General features: G+C 46.2%; 1 protein-coding gene across 1 annotated transcript in view; it reads right to left on the bottom strand.

Annotated features, from left to right (window-relative positions):
- MYO5B (myosin VB) overlaps positions 1-20,752 on the bottom strand; it is a 268,746-nt gene that overhangs the window by 50,993 nt on the left and 197,001 nt on the right. Inside the window, exons 20-24 of the mRNA XM_083404620.1 lie at positions 18,779-19,018; positions 9,855-10,091; positions 7,315-7,399; positions 5,079-5,227; positions 3,814-3,933 (exon numbers count right to left, since the gene is read on the bottom strand). Of these exons, the coding sequence (XP_083260746.1) occupies positions 3,814-3,933; positions 5,079-5,227; positions 7,315-7,399; positions 9,855-10,091; positions 18,779-19,018 (831 nt within the window). The remainder of the gene's footprint in view (positions 1-3,813; positions 3,934-5,078; positions 5,228-7,314; positions 7,400-9,854; positions 10,092-18,778; positions 19,019-20,752) is intronic.

The following is a 20,752-nucleotide window of genomic DNA, read 5'->3' as shown; positions in this document are numbered from 1 at the left end:
GAAGAAGAAGAAGAAGAAGACGGAGGAGGAGGAGGAGGAGGACGACGCTCGGACACGGAACTTTAGATTGTGACCATATCTGGAAAGAGCGAAGGAAAGGTAAGAGTGGATAACCCTGCAATTAACCATGTCCTGGTGACATCATGTTTGGAAGACAGCAGAGCGCTCTACACAAAGCGATCCATGAAGGCAATCCAGAAGCTGCAGCTGTTGGGAGAAAGTGCCAGCAAGATTGGTGTATGCGATCACACAATGGAATCATGGAGCACCACTCCTTTTGGACCTGCACTGACTGTCAATACGCTAACAGGCCAGATTCTGGCACTAGTCTATAAAAACCCCAAAATTTCTTGGGAGCCAGATACCTGAACGAGTGCCTCTCTCTATATGCATTGGCACGTGTGGTCAGTGAGGGAACGGCCCTGCTGGCGATCCCACTCATGGGGAGATACTTTCTACAGTGGCACAGGGCAGGGCCTTCTCTGCAGTGGCATCCTAACTGGAACTCGCTCCCTTTGCCAGTTCAATCACCTTCTTTGTTAGTAACCTTCTGATGTATGATCTAGCTGAAATTCCTACATTGCATGGCGTTGACCTGGATGACCAACGGAGTCTCTTCCAACTCTACATTTCTGATTCTAGAATGTGTTTTTATTAAGCAATCACAAACCTAAAGAGCATCTTAAAAGGCAGAGACATCACCTTGCCAACAAAGGTCCATATAGTAAAAGCTATCGTTTTCCCAGTACTGATGTATGGAAGTGAGAGCTGGACCATAAAGAAGGCTGATCACCGAAGAATTGATGCTTTTGAATTATGGTACTGGAGGAGACTTTTGAGAGTCCCATGGACTGAAAGAAGATCAAACCTATCCATTCTTAAGGAAATCAGCCCTGAGTGCTCACTGGAAGGACAGATTGTGAAGCTGAGGCTCCAATATTTTGGCCACCTCATGAGAAGAGAAGACTCCCTGGAAAAGACCCTGATGTTGGGAAAGATGGAGGGCACAAGGAGAAGGGGACGACAGAGGACGAGATGGTTAGACAGTGTTCTCGAAGCTACCAGCATGAGTTTGACAAAACTGTGGGAGGCAGTGGAAGACAGGAGTGCCTGGCGTGCTCTGGTCCATGGGGTCACGAAGAGTCAGACACGACTAAACGACTAAACAACAACAACAGTGGTATCTTGGTTGTCAAATTTAATCCGTTCTGTGAGTCCGTTCGACTCCCAAAACTGTTTGAAAACCAAGGCACGGCTTCTGATTGGCTGCAGGAGCTTCCTGCACTCAATCGGAAGCCATGGAAGGTGCATCGGACGTTTGGATTCCAAAAAATGTTTGCAAACCGGAACACACACTTCTGGGTTTGCGGCGTTTGGGAACCGATTTGTTCGGGAGCCAAGCTGTTCAACAACCAAGGTACCACTGTGATGGGAGTCATGTAGGACATAAAAACGATGTAGAGTTTTTATAATGTTTTATTTCCACTTTCGTATTTTACTGTTGTATTTTCTGAGATGTGTTTATTTGATGGATTGGTTACTGGTAAATCACCCCACGGTCTGGCTGGCTGAAGTATATGATAGTAATAAAAATAAATTATAAATAGAACAATAAATAACTGGACAAACAGCCTACTGAACAGCTGCATGAGGACTCCTCTACAGCTGAATTACGCAGCTGCTCCAGATTTTATGAGGTCGGGGGGGGGGGGAATTTGGTTGAGCAGGGAAAACACAGGAGGGCGATGTTTTGATCACAACATCATGCAGATGCCCTGTAAAAAATGAGTTAATGACGTGTGGCTATTCGACAGTAAATGTGCACTATGGAAGCAGCCAAATTGCACAAGCTTTCATGCAGAATGTTTCCAGCACAGATTGCACCACTACTTCTCGTCTACCACGTATACAAGGAATGAAGGTGGCTGTGTGAATGCGATGCATCCAAGCCAGGACAGAAAGAGAGAAAAACCTGAGATGCGCAAGCTCTTAATCTGCAGCTTCTACTGGTGTCAGAGGCCTTGACACTTTGCACTTGGTGCAACGGGTTGCATCCAAAGTGAGAAAGCAATTTCACAAATCCATCTTCGGCTTCTTAGCTCTCATAGTCAGGTAACTAACGATCCTAAACACACCCATTTAACAGGGAGAGAAATGGCAGCACCGAGAGGTGAAGTGACTAAAGGCCACAAGAAAATCCGTAACAGACAAATCCCTAACAGTGGTAGTCTGGCCTCCATTCCATTTTGCTTTTTACTCCAGACACACTAACACGCCAGCCACAGAGCCCTTCAATCATAACCTCTGCCACCGGACATGCCAGCTGAACGCATTTTGTCTACTCTAAGTGGTTGAAAATATCGGCCTTAGCCCTTGCACTCATTACTTGAGTTCAACACATTCTTAACATCCTAGGCAGATTAATCTTACAAGGATGGAACGGGCAGAAACGGAGACAGAAATTTTGCCAATCCAAAACCCTGCTGGACTCCTGCTGGCATAGTGGAAGGAGGGGGCCTTCTTTCTTGACCATTCATTCATTTTCACATTTCCTTTCCCTTTGGTCCCAAAGGGGAGGGGAAATCAGTGTGATGGCTCCAGGACTAGGGGCACAATTGGGGGAGATGTTGGGGGAATGCGAGGGCTTTGCATCCAGCCCCCCACTTGATGGAGTTACCACCTGGTAACTCCTTACTGTTATCGATGCTGGAGTGCTAAGGGTGGCAGCAGGCTCTGTGCCCACAATGGGGAGGCTTCTTCACCCACGGACCTCCCTCTCTGGGGGCTGAGAGAGCAATATAGCCTGTCCTATGTGCCCTCAAGGGGACGTGGGTGGCACTGTGGGTTAAACCACCGAGCCTAGGACTTGCCGATCAGAAGGTCGGCAGTTCGAATCCCCGTGACAGGGTGAGCTCCCATTGTTCAGTCCCTGCTCCTGCCAACCTAGCAGTTTGAAAGCATGTCAAAGTGCAAGTAGATAAATAGGTACCTCTCCGGCGGGAAGGTAAACGGCATTTTCGTGAGCTGCTCTGGTTCGCCAGAAGCGGCTTAGTCATGCTGGCCACATGACCCAGAAGCTGTACCCCGGCTCCCTCAGCCAATAAAGCGAGATGAGCGCCGCAACCCCAGAGTCGGTCACAACTGGACCCAATGGTCAGGGGTCCCCTTTACCCTTTATGGCCCCTCAAATGCTCTTCCAGGAACCTTGGGATTTTGTTCTATTAGCCCTTTTGGAGAGCACAAGGAAGCCTTCGGAGTGTTGCTCTGCATTCTCCACCAAGCCTGCACGCTGCACGGATAGATACATTAATGCCTTTTGCCCTAATGTACTTTAAAATGTTGGTTATGCTGAAAGTGTACCAGGGAGGCTAGAAATCTCTCTGAAAATACAATAGGAGTGCCTAAAGCCAGTCCTCAGGAGGCTTGGAAAGGCGCTCAGAAGCCTTTTGAAAGGAAAATATGTTATATAAATGCATTATTAACCACTAGCTTTCTTTTTAATTATGGTTACTTAATGCTCTCCGTGCACAGCCCTAACTGTTAACTAAAAGCGTGCGTTTAAAAATTAATCCTCTTTAATTGCCTAATTACAGATATAAACAGTGCGACTTTCTCAATGCGAGGCTGAAGTTTTGACATCTGCTGCTCCCTACATAATTAGTGTTGGCTTTCCAGCAGCACAAGAAAACGTAATAGTCACATTTCAAAACCACATCTGCCTCATTCAGAGAAAGTCATGGCACTCCGGTGACCATGCAGGGACCCACTTAAAAAACCCTGCCCCCAAACCCTGTTTGAATTGAACTTTCATACCTCCACCTGCTGGATTGCATCCTCAGTATCCCCAACTTCAGATGTAGAAATTGACGGGTAATTGGAGTCTGATTCCAGGCTGCTCTGGTTCGATGGATTTCTTCTGTGTCCTGGGGTCTGCTATGGAAAGAGATGACAGTATTATAGTTACCCAACTACCACCTGCAGGCAGCTGTTCTATCAGATTGCAGAACAGAGGGAGAGGAGGGAAGCAGCTCTGTTTCACAGGCTTCACAGTGACCAGCTTTCTCCAGCTCCTTCTCAACAATCACCTGGCAGCCACCACACCATCAAGGGTACATTAACTTTCTCCATAAAGGTAAAGGGACCCCTGACCATTAGGTCCAGTCGTGGACGACTCTGGGGTTGTGGCGCTCATCTCGCTTTACTGGCCGAGGGAGCCGGCGTACAGCTTCCGGGTCATGTGGCCAGCATGGCTAAGCCGCTTCTGGCGAACCAGAGCGGCGCACGGAAACGCCATTTACCTTCCCACCGGAGTGGTACCTATTTATCTACTTGCACTCTGACATGCTTTCAAACTGCTAGGTTGGCAGGAGCAGGGACCGAGCAATGGGAGCTCACCCCGTTGCGGGGATTCGAACCGCCGACCTTCTGATCAGCAAGTCCTAGGATCTGTGGCTTAACCCACAGTGACACCCACGTCCCAACTTTCTCCATACCAGCTAGCTGTTTTCAGAACCATAATTTTAAAAACAGGTGCTGGAGTTTGCTTTTTCCCTCCTCTCCCCCCATCCTTTTTTCCTTCAGGGTCATGACTTGCCCCCAAAGAATTCTGGGAACTGTAGCTTGTTAAGGAAGCTGAGAGTCAGTAGGAGACTCTTTACTCGTTCCACAGAGCTGTAATTCCAAGAGTGGTTTAACAGCCCAGCCTTCTTCCTAGGGGACTCTGGGAAATGTAGCTCTGTGTGGGGAATAAGAGTCTTCTAACGAGTCTCGGCAGACTTAAACTACTATTCCTAGGACTCTTTTCGAAAGCCATTTTGGTTTAAAGTGGTATGGTACTGCTTTAAATGTGCAATGCAGATGGGGCCTAACTCAGTAGAGCTACGGCAGTTACACTAGTTCTCATATCCCACATAAATCTATTATGTTCACGGGATATTGCTTATCACTAATTATTTCTGTCAGCTCTAAACGAGAACACACAGGTATTTGCTGTGGTTGGAAGCGCTTCCCAAAATATAGCCAGTGAACTTATCGCAGTTGACGGAATACTATCTGCTCCTAACATAGCATCCCATTACCTTTATGATAGCCATTTCATCCCTTAAGTTGTCATATCTCTGCTCCAGCCTCGAATACTCCTGCACAAGGTTCTGATAGCGAACTCTCTCCTCTTCCAGCTCCTTCTTCGTCAGCAGATTTTCCTCAACAGCATTTTGTGCAAACTCATCTTACAGAACAAAAAGAAGACAAATTTGACATGTTTAACTATTGAATTTTTACTGAAGTGTTGAGCTCCGGCACCTCTTTTTCCAGAAAAATAGCACAGATTCAGGCTCTCCCAAACATCTGGAGGTAACTAGGTTGGCGAGGACTGGCCTTACAGTCTTACACATACAGTGGTACCTCGGGTTAAGTACTTAATTCGTTCTGGAGGTCTGTTCTGGCAGTTCCCTCATTGCGAGAAGCAAAGCTACAGGGAACCAGGCAGAGGGCCTTCTCGGTAGTGGCGCCCGCCCTGTGGAATGCCCTCCCATCAGATGTCAAAGCGATAAATAACTACCTGGCATTTAGAAGACATCTTAAGGCAGCCCTGTTCAGGGAAGTTTTTAATCTGTGATATTTTACTGTATTTTTTGTTTCTATGGAAGCCGCCCAGAGTGGCTGGGGAGGCCCAGCCAGATGGGCGGGGTACAAATAATAAATTATTATTATTATTATTATTATTATTATTATTATTATTATTATTCACCTGAAACTGTTCTTAACCTGAAGCACCACTTTAGCTAATGGGGCCTCCCGCTGCTGCGGCGCCGCACAATTTCTGTTCTCATCCTGAAGCAAAGTTCTTAACCTGAAGCACTATTTCTGGTTTAGTGGAGTCTGTAACCTGAAACGTATGTAACCTGAAGCGTCTGTAACCCGAGGTACCACTCTACTGGTATATGTTGCTGGCTTCTGAAATAAATAAGAAGCCTAAAGAAGATTCCAGAAGCTGAATAGTTAGAGCAGAATGCTGCAGCATGACTGCTGACAGGAGTGAGGCCTTGTCAGCATATAACCACTGCGCTCAGAGATCTGGTAGCCCATTTGCTACTGGGTCATGTTCAAGGTGTTACTATTAATATTTAAAGCCCTTAGCAACTTGGGACCAGTTTACCTACAAGATAGTCTTACGTCACATGTGCCCACTCAACCACTTCGATTGGCACAAACAGCACTGCTACAGGTGCCACGCAATACCTGTTCTGCACTTGTAAGAACCCGGTCATTCAGTGTGGCAGGCCCTGCACTTTGAAACTCCCTGTCTCTTGACATCAAACAGGCGCCTTTACTGTACTCTCTTCGGCGCCTGTTTCGGATGCTTAGAAAGTTGAAGCAATCTTAATCTACTCTAGTGTTTTCCCCTTTTGTATGTTTTAAAGTAGGGTGGTTACTTTTTTCTTGACTTTACTGTTTTGTCTTTTGTAAGCCGCTCGGAGGGTTGGTTTTTTTTATTTATTTAAAAAAATCAAGTGGTGTATGATTTATGACTGATGTTTGTTCCAATTCAGGAGTAAACAGTGGGTTTTCCTAAGGAAAGTGGCATGACAAACAGAAAACTGCTCGGATCTGAGCCTAGGAAGTGTGGAAAAGCCTCAAGGCGCTCTGAGCCAGTTTCCTATTTGTTCCTAACCGATGGATCAGATAGAACTCCTCTGATCCACCAAGCAATGTTTCTTTAGGGTGACAGCCCTAAAAATGAAAGAAAGCCCTCTATCAAAACGATAAGCTTGTACAACCCATTAGATAACAAAGGTATTTACTGAGCGCTTGCATTCCTCACGCACATTATGGTTTTCCCGGCCTGTTTTCTCTCTCAGCTTGCCAGTGTCTAAGTCAGTTTTTAAAATGATCCATTCACGGTGCCTTGTTATGTTAAAGAGGCCCTTTGTTGCAGTGCAAATACTGCTGTCTGAACACCACTTGTTTGCTGACACTGTTGAGTAATTTCCCTTTACAGTTCCTCTGATTAGATCCAAAAAAATGTAACTGAAGATTGGGGAATTTGTGCGCATGTGTGGAAACCTTTTTTTATTCCACGCTTAATTAAATCAGCTTCCCCTCCTGCTGCCTCACCTCCCTGAAAGCTATTCCAACGATGTCTTTGGGAGGGAGGCGAAGAGGGATGGTTAGAAGATTAGTACATTTTTGCTTATCAATCACAACTAGCACTAAGGGAGAAATGGATCATAACACTACAAGCAACAGACAAAAGCAAAACTCCAGCGTTTATCTCCAGCGTTAAATGAAACCATATGCCCTGCTCTTCCTTACCTTCCGACTGACACAGAATTTTGTTGTTCAGCTCCTCTTTTTCCTGCTTCAGAAGCGCATTCTCCTCTTCCAAGTCCGATATCCGCTGAGGAGAAAGCAAGAGAGCAATATTACTGTCCCACAATGTAAGGCAACTCAAGGTCACTTAACTCCGTGGAGCGACAGAGTTTCACCTGGCTGGCTTTTATAGCCAAACCGGTTTTTTGTCCTCCTTCGATCGCTAGAATAATGATACACAACAGTGAAAGCATTGCTTTTTAAAAAGCCTACTCTAAGGACCATTTTTTTAAAAGAATGCGCAAACTTTGGTATAAATCAATGGCTACTAGTAGGCATAAGAACAGCCTGCTGGGCCAAGTCAATTGGGGTTGCCATATTTCAAAAAGTGAAAATCCAGACACAAAAGTTGTTGAGATTTTTTAAAGTCCACCCACCCCACAAGTCATGGGCAAAATCACAAAAAGGACATTAAGGAAGATAGTCCAGTATCGTGCTCTCACAGTGGCCAGCCATATGCCTGTAGAAAAGCAGGAAAAAGATCATGAGCACAAGAGCAATTCTCCCCACAAGATACGATGACTGTGTTCTGCTTCTACTGTGGGTGTGAAGAAGAAGAAGAAGAAGAAGAAGAAGAAGAAGAAGAAGAAGAAGAAGAAGAAGAAGAGTAGTAGTTTGGATTTGATATCCCGCCTTTCACTCCCTTTAAGGAGTCTCAAAGCGGCTAACATTCTCCTTTCCCTTCCTCCCCCACAACAAACACTCTGCGAGGTGAGTGGGGCTGAGAGACTTCAAAGAAGTGTGACTGGCCCAAGGTCACCCAGCAGCTGCATGTGGAGGAGCAGAGACGCGAACCCGGTTCCCCAAATTACGAGACTACCGCTCTTAACCACTACACCACACTGGCTCTTGATGGAAGTCACAAGCAGGGAGAATAATGTTGAGCTCAGTTTCTTTTAGCAAGTTTTCCATGGGCATCCGGTTGGCCACTGTGAGAACAGGATGCTGGCCTAGATTGGCCACTGGCCTGATCCAGCGGACTATTCCTACATTCTTAGTGTTTAGTATAAACAGTGTTTGCTGTCTAAGGCAAACTTGGACCTTATGCCTCAGACATGAAAAAACCTCGAGACGGCTCTGTGGGTCATGGTGAAAACTCTGAGGAGAGTTTTTTAACCTCGTGTTAAAGAAAGAGAAAGAATGTCTAAGTGAAGAATCCACCCCAAACTAAACTTGAAGTGAATCTGAGATACCTCCTCAGCGATTCTGAGGGATGCAATGAATTCATGCCATTGCTAAACTCCAGTGGATATTCCTGATGTCTTGTTTTCCCCCCTTTACTGTTTACTCTTTGCCACAGTGCAATTAGTCATTCACATAATATTAAAATAAAAAACCTCGGATCATATTGTCTGAGGGTAAAAAAAAAGAAGAAGAAAGAGAGGAAAAGGCTCAGTGTAACTTGGATGCTTCTCATTTCCCAGAGCCAATACTGGCAAAATAGGGGACACTGACATGTCGCACACAAGGTCGTTCTATTTAGCCACAGCAGTCTTACTTCGCTGAATTGCTTTTAGCGCATGAAATACCGGCTTGGTTGTGCTGCACATGGACAAGGCTGCAGGCTGGCACCCCAAATTTCACTGTGGTGTTCCTCTCAGTCTACACAATTGCAACTCGGAGCAGAACAGCTATAATTTGGAAAATTGCTACACAGAGCGTGTACGTGGATTCTGAGCTGCTGGAGAAAGAAGGCTTTATACATCAGAATAATAAAGATTTTTATTTTATTTTTTGCCGTCCCGGCAAGCCCAACAATACATGCCTGCTAAGCCTCATTCATCCATACAGCAGCCTAATTCTTATCTACCTTCATATAACCATTCCCCAGTTTTCTTGGCAGGCAGGAAACTGCAGAGGTATTTTATCAATAAGTGCACATGACATTTAAAAAGCCAAACCCTAAATGGATAACAGGGGCCAGTGGGAAGCAAGCAGTTTATTACAAGAAAAGTTCAAATGGCTTTTGTAAGGCGTTATTCAATGTGAATGAAAACTGGAGAGAGAGGGGGAGCCAAAAAGCCCTAAAGCAACAAAATTAGAACAGCTCATTTATGAAATGATCTCTCCAAAGCATCTTTGGAGCATTAGTTCTCCTCCAAGGTTTGAACACAGCTGTTAGGTCTGTTGTTTCGTGTGCGTTGCACCCAGAGAAACAGCCAAAGTTTTCTGCAGTGAACAGGGGGACTGGTTTGCCTCTCCCTCACCACCCCAAAGGTGAGCTAAGATTATGGAGGTGTCTGCCATCTCCCTGAGTGGACAGTCTGGTTTCACAGTGACCTTTTTCTAGGTAGTCATGCATGCAACTGCAAGGAAGAATTTGGCAGTGCAAATCAGCCTCGAGAAATGCCAGTGGACCTTGCAGATGGATGCAGAAACCGTAATAGTGAGAAACGCAAAACCAACCAGCAAGCTTTCAGAAAGTGTGCCCAAGGTTTTGACACTGCGATATGGAAAGTCTGGCAAATCCTGGGGAGCATTACCTTTCGGAGCACATCTTTCTCCTTTGTATAGGTGTCTTCTACTATCTTTCTTTCCCCGTGAGCCTTCTCCAGGGCCAACCGGAGAGAGTCGATTTCTTCTTGCAAGCTTGCAAGCTGGTTGGCGTCTCCCTTCTTCCGCTGATATCGTTGCAGCTCCTTCTTCAGCTTCTCTATCTCGGTGGAGTGAGAAGTGGTGGCTGCGGAGAACTGTTCCGTCAGGATCTTGTATTCTTTGTTCTGCAATTTGGGGGTAGGTGAGAAGGAATATATGAACACAGCTCAGCACTTGACAGAGGTACTGTCCCCCCTCCCCGCAAGGTCCGAATACTACAATTTAAAAATACAGTGGTGCCTCGCAAGACGAAATTAATTCGTTCTGCGAGTTTTTTCGTTCTGCGAGTTTTTTCGTCTTGCGAAGCACAGTTTCCCATAGGAAATGCATTGACGGCTTCCCATAGGAATGCATTGACGGTTTTAAGAAAAAGGTGCAAGACGTTTTCGTCTTGCGAAGCAAGCCCATAGGGAAATTTGTCTTGCGAAGCAACTCAAAAAACAAAAAACTCTTTCGTCTTGCGAGTTTTTCGTCTTGTGAGGCATTCGTCTTACGAGGTACCACTGTACTGGGTTTATATTACTTGTTGATATCTTTTCAGTGTGATACAACTCTCTTTCAAGGACCACAGGGCAGAGAAATGCTACTATAAGCAATAATTTTCAGAAGGGCAGCGTTTGTTGGTCTGTTGCAGTGACAGTCTTGTACAGTCAAACCTCGGTTGTTGAACGTAACCCGTTCGGCTTCCGAAATGTTCAACAACCGAGGCCCGGCTTCCAATTGGCTGCACTCAAGTGGAAGCCACATCGGACATTCGGCTTCCAAAAAATGTTCAAAAACTGGAACACTTACTTCTGGGTTTTTGGTGCTCAGGAGCCGAAACGTTCCAAAACAGAGGCGTTTGGGAACCGAGTTTGACTGTAAAGCCTTAAAGACTTAAAGTCCACTTCATCGGATGAATGGACTCTAGCCCACAAATGTGTCCTAATAAATTGCCCAGTCTTGAATATGCCACAGTCATCAGTGGGAATAAACAGAAGACCTCTACTCCTGAGTGTGTTTACGATGGCAGCCATAGTTGCTGGGGCAGCCCAGTCAGATGGTCAGGGTACAAATAAAAAAAATAGTACAGACCCACTTCTTTAAACTAGGGGTGAACAACCTGGGGCCCTCAAACCTAATTCCACGTAGGTGGCACCCCATGACACTTCAACCCAGCTCAAGATCTGCGAGTCCAAGAAAGCGAGTTTGGGAGATGGGATGCGAGAGACAAAATATGGAAGGAGAGATGGCTCAGATCCCATCACCTGTGCACATAATAGCTCCAAGCAGCACAATGCAGCCCACATTCAGAAGGTTTTTGCTGCAATGTGAAAAACCGCTGATTGTGTACCAGGGATACAAGTGAAACGTTACATTTGTGATAGTCAGGAAGCCGACACAGAAAAGAGGGAGCAGAAAAGGTGGAATGGGCCAATGTATTGATGCCACCCAAACATTAGGAAGAACTTCCTGACAGTAAGAGCTGTTCGACAGTGGAATTTGCTGCCAAGGAGTGTGGTGGAGTCTCCTTCTTTGGAGGTCTTTAAGCAGAGGCTTGACAACCATATGTCAGGAGTGCTCTGATGGTGTTTCCTGCTTGGCAGGGGGTTGGACTCGATGGCCCTTGTGGTCTCTTCCAACTCTATGATTCTATGCTTTGTGCAGCTCTTGAATGTGTGCTCATTAAACACACCTCCACTGGCCTGCAAGTTGCCTCCAACTCTATGAACCTCTAAGAGATGCAAGACCCTCCCTTTACACTGGACAAGTTCGCATGTGCAGCTAAGCCAAACTATGAACTGACACAAGTGTGCAAATGCAGACACAGATTGAAGTGAAGATGTGAAGTGAAGATCACAGCTGCAGCAGTCTTCCCCTAGGCTTTCTGTGGCTAAGGCATGGTTTTGCTTAGTGCTATAGCTCTCAGACTGCTTTTTTCTCTCAGACAAACCATAAGAGGTAAACCAAGAACTCACTCTGGAGCAAGACAGAGCCTGTGGCTGGGTTTGGGTGCAGCATGAAGTTGAACTGCATTGCAAAATTCGGTGAAGTGCAAATTTCAAAGGTTTGATGTGTTTCAGTTTATATATTACATTGGAAAAGTGTGAATTAGATAGATTGGCCTTTATAAAAGTGAATGGAGTCAAAATTCTCCTGTCTCTAGGTAGGGTTTAACAGTAACCACTCACAAAGCGCTGTTGATGGTAAAGCCATTTCCTGTCCCCAGGGAGATGATGTTGTGGGCTGGGCACAAGCCCGACCCACGTGCATGGCGCAGGATGGCCCCTGTGCCATTGGTGTCCTTGGCCGCATCATCCATTGGACCGACCAATGCAGTTTGGGCTATTTAAATCGCCTGCGGTCCAGGACTCGCCCCCTTTTGCTTCCTGCTTGCGCAGTTCTCCCTCCCTCCCTAAGGTTAGGCTCTTTAGTCAGTTGGAGGTGAGGGGAGATAGTGTCCATCATCTACCCCTCTTAATTCAAGGCTATTCCCATAAAGGAATCCAAGGGGCGTGGTTTCTGTCTGAAGACCCAGACGGGGGGCTAGGGCCGTGGCATGACCCCTAGTGGTGACCCTGGGGGAGTTCCTAGTTGATGTGCATCAGCAGGGCTCCCCCTAATGGTGGTTAACCCTTCCAAGACTTCCTACAGACGGGTCTGAGTCAGATATAGCCGGTTAGTTTCCAATGCCTAAGCCAATACCACTCACATTCTGTAACCAATAAAGTTGTGGCCTTTTTTAGCCCATTAACCTAAAATACTGGTCTCGTGTGTCATTATTCCTTAACATCTCGGGAGGGTTTGGGAGCTTACCACGCAACTGAAGCATCTTGACACTGATAAGATAATTAACACATGGTATGTGATGAAAGATTCATTATTCAAATTAAAGCAACAGATGATGCAATTCATCAAGAAGTTCAGCAATGTATACTTGATTGTCTCCACCCTCCTCGTTCAACCCAGGCATTGAGGTCCAGCTCCAAGGGCCTTCTGGTGGTTCCCTCACTGCGAGAAGTGAAGCTACAGAGAACCAGGCAGAGAGAGGAGCTTTTCGGCAGTGGCCCCCTCTCTGTGGAACGCCCTCCCATCAGATGTCAAGGAGATAAAGAACTATACAACTTTTAGAAGACATCTGAAGGCAGCCCTGTATAGGGAAGTTTTTTAAAAATGTTTGACGTTCTGTTATGTTTTCATATGTGTTGGAAGGCACCCAGAGTGGCTGGGGCAATCCAGCCGGATGGGCAGGGTATAAAAAATGATGATGATTATGTCATGCTGCAGTCTCCCTTTGAATTTCCTCTGTTCAAGACTAGCAGAGTGGCAAAGGAAGTCTGTGGGATCAGGTAGGAAAGTGGTTACACCAGTACTAGCAGACCCGCCCCCCTTTCTGATTTTAAATGCTGAGAAGGGAGTACTTAGGAAGATACCTTATAACAGGGCTGCCATCAAAATGAACAAGAGCTGTAACTATCAGGCAGGCCCTGAAATGAAATTAGATTAAAAGGTGGTTTGGGAGAGTCGTTAAGTATCTTTTAAGACTATATTTGAGAAGCCTAAGTGAATTGCTTGGAGGCTTGGGGTGGTGGTAAGGTAAAGGTAAAGGTACCCCTGCCCGTACGGGCCAGTCTTGCCAGACTCTAGGGTTGTGCGCTCATCTCACTCTAAAGGCCGGGAGCTAGCACTGTCCGAAGACACTTCCGGGTCACGTGGCCAGCGTGACATCGCTGCTCTGGCGAGCCAGAGCCGCACATGGAAACGCCGTTTACCTTCCCGCTAGTAAGCGGTCCCTATTTATCTACTTGCACCTGAGAGTGCTTTCGAACTGCTAGGTTGGCAGGCGCTGGGACCGAGCGACAGGAGCGCACCCCGCCGCGGGGATTCGAACCACCAACCTTTCGATCGGCAAGTCCTAGGTGCTGAGGCTTTAACCCACAGCGCCACCTGCGTCCCGGGGTGGTGGTAGTGGGAGATAAAGAGCTGGCTGAAGAGGCAGAAGCAGTAATTACTTTGCTGAAGAGCCGACGGCAACATCAACATTTACGTTCTTAAAATGTTCTGAAGAAGACTGTGTGAGCCCAGGGCACTTAAAGCATCAAGTCCAAACAGGCAGCAAGGCTGGCCTAATATTCCTAGGAAACCCACGCTGAGGACTAATTAACAGCCAGCAGCGTTGATTTGTGTGGAAAAAATAATCTCGGATCAACTTTGTTTCTTCCTTTTATAAGCAGGGACACATTAACGGGCAGCAGGAGAGCACTGATGCCTGTGGTTCAGCAATGCCCACAAAACTTTGATCTAATCTGTTGACATCTTCACCCCTTTTGTCACAGGGATCTGAGCAAGCTTGAGGACGAAAAGCTGGTGAAACACAATCACAAACATCCATGAAGGCAGATATAATTAAACTGTGAAAGATGTGTCGTAAGGGGGGAGGCTAACATCTCTTTCACACCCTTCACCATTTCAGTAGACGAGTGTAAGAAAAAACCGTATGCAGAATGTGCTGAGTCAACAACATTTCTGCCAATTCAGCAAAAATGATGGGCAGCAAACAATTTAGAGACGATTACATCAACGCTGATGAGAGGTTTTGAGATTCAATCATCACGAGTCTCCATTAAGGGTGCGAGCGGGAGGAGTGGACACCCTCAAGAATAACAAGCACCAAAACTAAATCCAGTGCCATCCAACTCCTAACTTTATTCCTCCCCTGCCTTTAGGTAAAGGCAAAGGGACCACTGACCATTAGGTCCAGCAATGACAGACTCTGGGGTTGCGGCGCTCATCTCGCTTTATTGGCCAAGGGAGCCGGCGTACAGCTTCCGGGTCATGTGGCCAGCATGACTAAGCTGTTTCTGGCGACCCAGAGCAGCGCAAGGAAACGCCGTTTACCTTCCCGCTGGAGCGGTACCTATTTATCTACTTGCACTTTGAGGTGCTTTCAAACTGCTAGGTTGGCAGGAGCAGGGACTGGGCAACGGGAGCTCACCCCGTTGCGGGGATTCGAACCACTGACCTTCTGATTGGCAAGTCCTAGGCTCTGTGGTTTAACCCATAGCGCCACCCACATCCTTTAGGTAAAGGTAAAGGTACCCCTGCCCGTACGGGCCAGTCTTGACAGACTCTAGGGTTGTGTGCCCATCTCACTCAAAGAGGCCGGGGGCCAGCGATGTCCGAAGACACTTCCGGGTCACGTGGCTAGCGTGACATCGCTGCTCTGGCGAGCCAGAGCCGCACACGGAAACGCCCACGTCCTTTACTCCAACCTAAAAACTGAGGATCATATTCAAGGCTTCTGATGGAAGTCCGCTCTTGTTCACAGAAGCTTATGCCAGCCTTCACCAACCTGGTACCCCCCCCCAATTGTTTTTGACAATTCCCAACATTTGTTGTTCACTTTTAGGAACAAGCTTGTTCTATAAGGAGAGGTGAGTAATGAGTTTGTGGGCTTCCATGGCTATCTGGTTGGCCAATGTGAGAATGATGGACTAGATGGGCCATTGCCATAATCCAGCCACTGCCTCTTATGTTCTTCTGTCGGAATAAATGCATGCTTTTAAAAATTTGACAGATGTCGATCAGTAACTTATTTAGCTACAAATGTCGTGAGCAAGGCCAACAGATCAGACCACTGAGGCCCCTTCTAAATCTGTATGTTTGTCTAGAGAGAGAAAAATCCTCCAATATCGGCACCTCTCATCCAAATGAGAACTCGGTGCTTCTCTTGCCTTCCCCAATCAGAAAATGCATCACAGGCTAAAGATCCCTATCTCCTTTATTGTTGTCTTAGCATGGCTTTTCTGGCAGTCAATAGTGATAAGCGATGGGGGAGCAGCACAATGGAGGCTTTAGCAGGAAAGATTGGCTCTGTAGCAGCTCCCTTTTAACATCACAACCAATCTGTACACAAGAGGGATTTCTCTTCAGGACTCAACAATTGTCTTCCTTAATTCAGTCTGAGCCAAGGTTAAGCAAGGCTCTTTTAAAAAAAACCACACAAAAAACTGCACACATTGAAGATCAGCAAGTTGTCAATTTCTTTTTGCCATCTTTTGACCTTCAAGGAAGTTGCTCAATCCATAGCTCTGCTCAGAAATGGCTGTCCCTGTGGTGATGCGAGATGCAGAGCCAGACAGGACAATAACTAGGGCCCTTCAGGGTGAGGTTTTGACTTCCCGGCTATCCTGCAAGACCTATGAGTTCCCTAACCCCACCCAAACCCCACCTGACTTCTTGATTGGGTGGGTATACCATTTAACCCATTCCAAGTCATGTTACCTACTGGATTGACAAAAAGCTAAGAAGATCTTGATTCAACTGACCAAGCATCCCTTCCCCAGCCCTGATTTTCAGCCCCCCTCTTGTTACAGAACTGCTTCCTTGGAGGCTGACTTCTTCTCCTTGTCTGACACAACAAGGCATGTCTCAGTATGATGGATTCTGCTAATAAGAACCAACCACAGGGATGGAAGAAATGTCTGTAGCTTTCCATTTCCAAAGTGAATTTGCCACAGTGGACAAGTGTCCTGAATAAAGCAAGAGATACACACAAACGCGAGAGAAAGCAACGGTGCTGCGAATTATGCATGCTGTTACAGAGAGGGGGACAGGATGCCTGATATTTCTGAGCAAGAGCCCAGCTGAAGAGCCAGTGGGGCGTAGTGGTTAGTGTTAGGATCTGGAAGACCAGAGTTCAACTCCCCACTCAGCAATGGGTGACCTTGGGTCTGTCAATGGCCCTTACCCCTTCCTAGCCCACAAGGTTGTTGCGGGGATTAACTGAGGAGGGGGAGAACCGTATATGCCACCGTGAGTACCTTGGAGAAAAGGTTCAATACAAATGCAACAAACAAACAAGCAAGCCAGCGTCTGAAGGCATAAGGATTAACAACTCCAAGCACTTTGAAGGAGAAGGTATACACACTAGGGAATAAACTAACACCTGGGCTAGCTCTTAGGAGAATCCTGTCCTTGGAGAAGTTACAACATCTACCTTTGCAGATAAGTATTCTAACCACGCAGTGGCACGCTTCAACAAGCCGGAAGTGAATCTGGGAATTCTGAAGATGGTACTGCATACCACCGCTTAGCAGCCAATGGTCAGAAAACCAATGAGTGGATTCCTACTCACCATCTCAGGTACTGACAAATGTCAGCTACTTCAGGCTAAATGTTGTTGCTTTTTTATCCCAATGTAGCCATCCCTTCCTTCTCATCCTTCCTTACAATGAGAATATACAGGCATTTTTTTTAGATTCCCCCTCCATACCAAGTAGAATAAAACTTTGTATAAGTGATAAAGGTAAAGGGACCCCTGGCCATTAGGTCCAGTCGTGGCCGACTCTGGGTCATCTCGCTTTATTGGCCAAGGGAGCCGGCGTACAGCTTCCGGGTCATGTGGCCAGCATGACTAAGCCACTTCTGGTGAACCAGAGCAGCACACGGAAACGCCGTCTACCTTCCCGCCGGAGCGGTACATGTTTATCTACGTGCACTTTGATGTGATTTTGAACTGCTAGGTTGGCAGGAGCAGGGACTGAGCAATGAGAGCTCACCCCGTCGTGGGGATTCGAACCGCCGACCTTCTGATCAGCAAGTCCTAGGCTCTGTGATTTAACCCACAGCGGCACCCGTGTCCAATGTATAAGTGATACATTCAACCATATGCCAGGACCACCTGATTCCATATGCAAGCACCATCCATGGGAGGCACTCTCTGTAGCATAATTTAGACGTTCACTAAAAACAACAACTCGTGTCTTTACGTCTGAGCATTTCTATGCCGCTAATTACTGGGTAAAACCGCTCAACCTTTTTTTAGTCTTTCAGTATTTTTATTCCCACCCCTCTCTGTTCTGGATATTTTTGCTTCTTGTTATTCATAATCTATATATTGTGGTTTTATGTATGTCTTAAAGAGTTTCAACACTTTTCCTGTAAACTGCTTTGAGATTGTGCGTGTGTGTAGGATGCTGCCTATAAGCTGATAGATAAAGAAATATGAGCCTGCCCAGTTTTTGAAGTCATCATCAAGAGGGCCCGATCCAGAATCTTCCACCAGAGCTGGGATTTTCTTCACCAGAAATACCTTGGCTATAGAACACAATTTCCAGGAGTTGTTTCCCTATTGAAGTCCTTACTGAGTTTTCTGTACAACCATCAGGTTTAATGGGCAATTATTGGTAAGCTTTTAATTGCTTTTTGGTTTAGATTCTGCTGGGTCTACAGTTTCTGTTTCATCCTTTGTTTCACCATTTTTATAGTGACTGCCTTTCAGTTTGTTATGAATTTGCACTGATTTTACTGCAGGCCGCTTTGGGCACTTATTAGATGTGAGTATAGACCATACTGATTTAGATGGACTCAGAAGAAGGTAGGTTCTTAAGTTCCTGAAAATATTGAGCCCGAACAAAGGGAAGCACGTGATTATTGGGGTCAGGCTGTCAGTAGGGGCAAGAGTAAAAGGAGTATCCCAAACTTCATTGTATCCAACTAGCTACACCATCAAGGACTATATACACACATATACATATATTGGTAAATGAACGCTTAAGGTGGATTAAAGCTCTTTGCTATCTCTGGTGATGCAGCTGCAGAATATTCTGTGGGCATGGAAAGACAGTATCTACAACAACGGTGGACAACTTGTAGCTTGCCAGATGTTGCTGGACCACAGCTCTCATCAGCTCCAGACAGCAGGGCTAATGGTCGGGAAGGGTGGGAATTGCAGCCCAACAATAACTGGAGGGCTACAGGTTCCCCACCCATCCAGAGCAGCTGAGAGGTCCAAATATACACTACATAGCAGGACTCATGGAGGGTTTACCTGTTCATCTATCTTCCTCTGCAGCTGAACCACCTTGTTCTCCATGCCAATATTGAGCCTCTTCAAGTGCTCTGCTGACCTTGCCTCTATCTTCAGGGCCTTCAGCTCTTGCTTGGCCTTCATGCGCCTGAAGTAGCATTGGAGAACTACAGCTGCACTTCTGAACCTGACAAAATGCTTCCGAGTTAGCCAGGCTCGGGCATGCTTCTGGATGATGGTAGCTTTGTGCTCCATGAGCATCTGCAAAACACAGGGATGAAGTGACCCTCAGGAGAAGTGGGGAGGGCAGGGGAGAAGAGCCCATGACGGCAATATAGTATGGTCCCATCGGTGTAGTCGTAGCTGTTGCGGTTTGTCTCTACCAGTATGAAGAATGCTGCCAAGGTTAGTCGTTGCATCATACAGTTGATGTATAACTTTCATACCACAGGAACCTCAGGTTAACCAGGAACTCATTTCTGCAGCACTTCATCAATCGTATCATAGCTAACACAGCAAACATGAAAAATACCTTCCTGGATCAGACCAAATGGCCATCTAGTTCAGGATTCTGCCATCCAACACTGGCCATCTTCATGCTCCACCCTGCCCAGACAGTTCACATGCAGGTCATGGGGCGACAGATGTTTTCCACCTATAGTGTTCTAACACTGGTGCTGTTCAGAACACATTTATGGCCAAATTCCACATTTGTTAGTAACAGCAGTTAGACACACTTTCTTGTTTGTCACACTGTGTGGCATGTTCCACAGTGGCAATGGGAACAGCACCACATCCAAAGATTCTTCCTCCTTCTCAATGCTTCATACTATTTTCTAGAGAGATCAAAACTCCCTCTTAATGTTGCCATCCATGCACGGAAGTGCATAATATAAGGCCATAGAATATTATGGCACTCTCACAAGACTGAGTGATGACAACTAACTTGGATACCTTGAGAGGAGAAAAAACGCGAGAGAGAAAATCACAGAGAAAGAGGTCTCTCAAACAGCTACTAGCTATGATAGCTAAATGGAATGACCAGATATAGAGGCAAACAGAAGCAGACTAGATGAATCCAGGTCTGATCCAGCAAAGCAATTCTGTAAAAATCAAATGCACGTGGTATTATTCCGAGGACTGCTTCCCACTTGACATTTGTGCTGGGTTTATGAATGCAAAAAGCACAAAGTTCATGCAACTTGAGGCAGATTTTGAATGGTGCATGCACATTTAAAAATGAAGGCATTCTGTGACTCCAAAGACAGGTTTAAAAAGTAGATTTGGAAATTACTCTACCCAGGTGAGTGACTGGGTGATCGCAGAGCAGCTGCTTTTTTTCTTTTGTGGGACCCAGAAAAGGGGGCTTCTGAATTGTCTGCCAAATTGAAGGGGAAGGCAGACTTAAGGTCACAGCTCCTGTTCTCCGTGAATCAACCTAAGGATCCCCTTTGCCACAAGTAGGCAGCTGCTCCTGTGGAAGCAGCACTGGCCACCACAAGGAGAGAGATCATTAGGACCAGCTGTAAAAGTGACTTCACCAAGCAGATGCGTTTTGAAGTGTAATTCCAATACCTGTTCTGTCAGGTAAATTCTCCACTGAGTGGCTGATATGGATGACATTTCCAGATTTCCACTTTGCCATGGGGCAACTCTCTGTGAGAACAGCTTCATTAAACTAGCAGTCTCTGAGAGGCTGCAGAAGAATTGCTTCTGCCTGGGAAGCTTGAGCAGCGAAATAAGAGCAGCAAGTGCTTTTGGACTCTGAAAATGGACAAGCTTCCATGTCAGAAAAGAAAGAACAAACTCCTTTTGTTCTCCTAGGAAGAGTGACCCAATGATAGGAGTTCAAGTCCGACATCATCCTTGCCCTGCTGTTAGAAGAATCAGGCAGCAGGTGATGGGAAGGACTCTGGAGAGGTGCTGCCTGCCTGAGTAGACAATACTGGAGTAGATGGGCAAAAAGTTTGACCTGGCAATAAGGCAGCCTCCTGT

This window comes from Podarcis tiliguerta, assembly GCF_965153285.1.
Source record: "Podarcis tiliguerta genome assembly, chromosome: 11".
Taxonomy (NCBI): Eukaryota; Metazoa; Chordata; class Lepidosauria; order Squamata; family Lacertidae; genus Podarcis; species Podarcis tiliguerta.
Note: the sequence above shows the minus strand (reverse complement) of the source record. Positions and strands in the feature narration are given on the sequence as shown.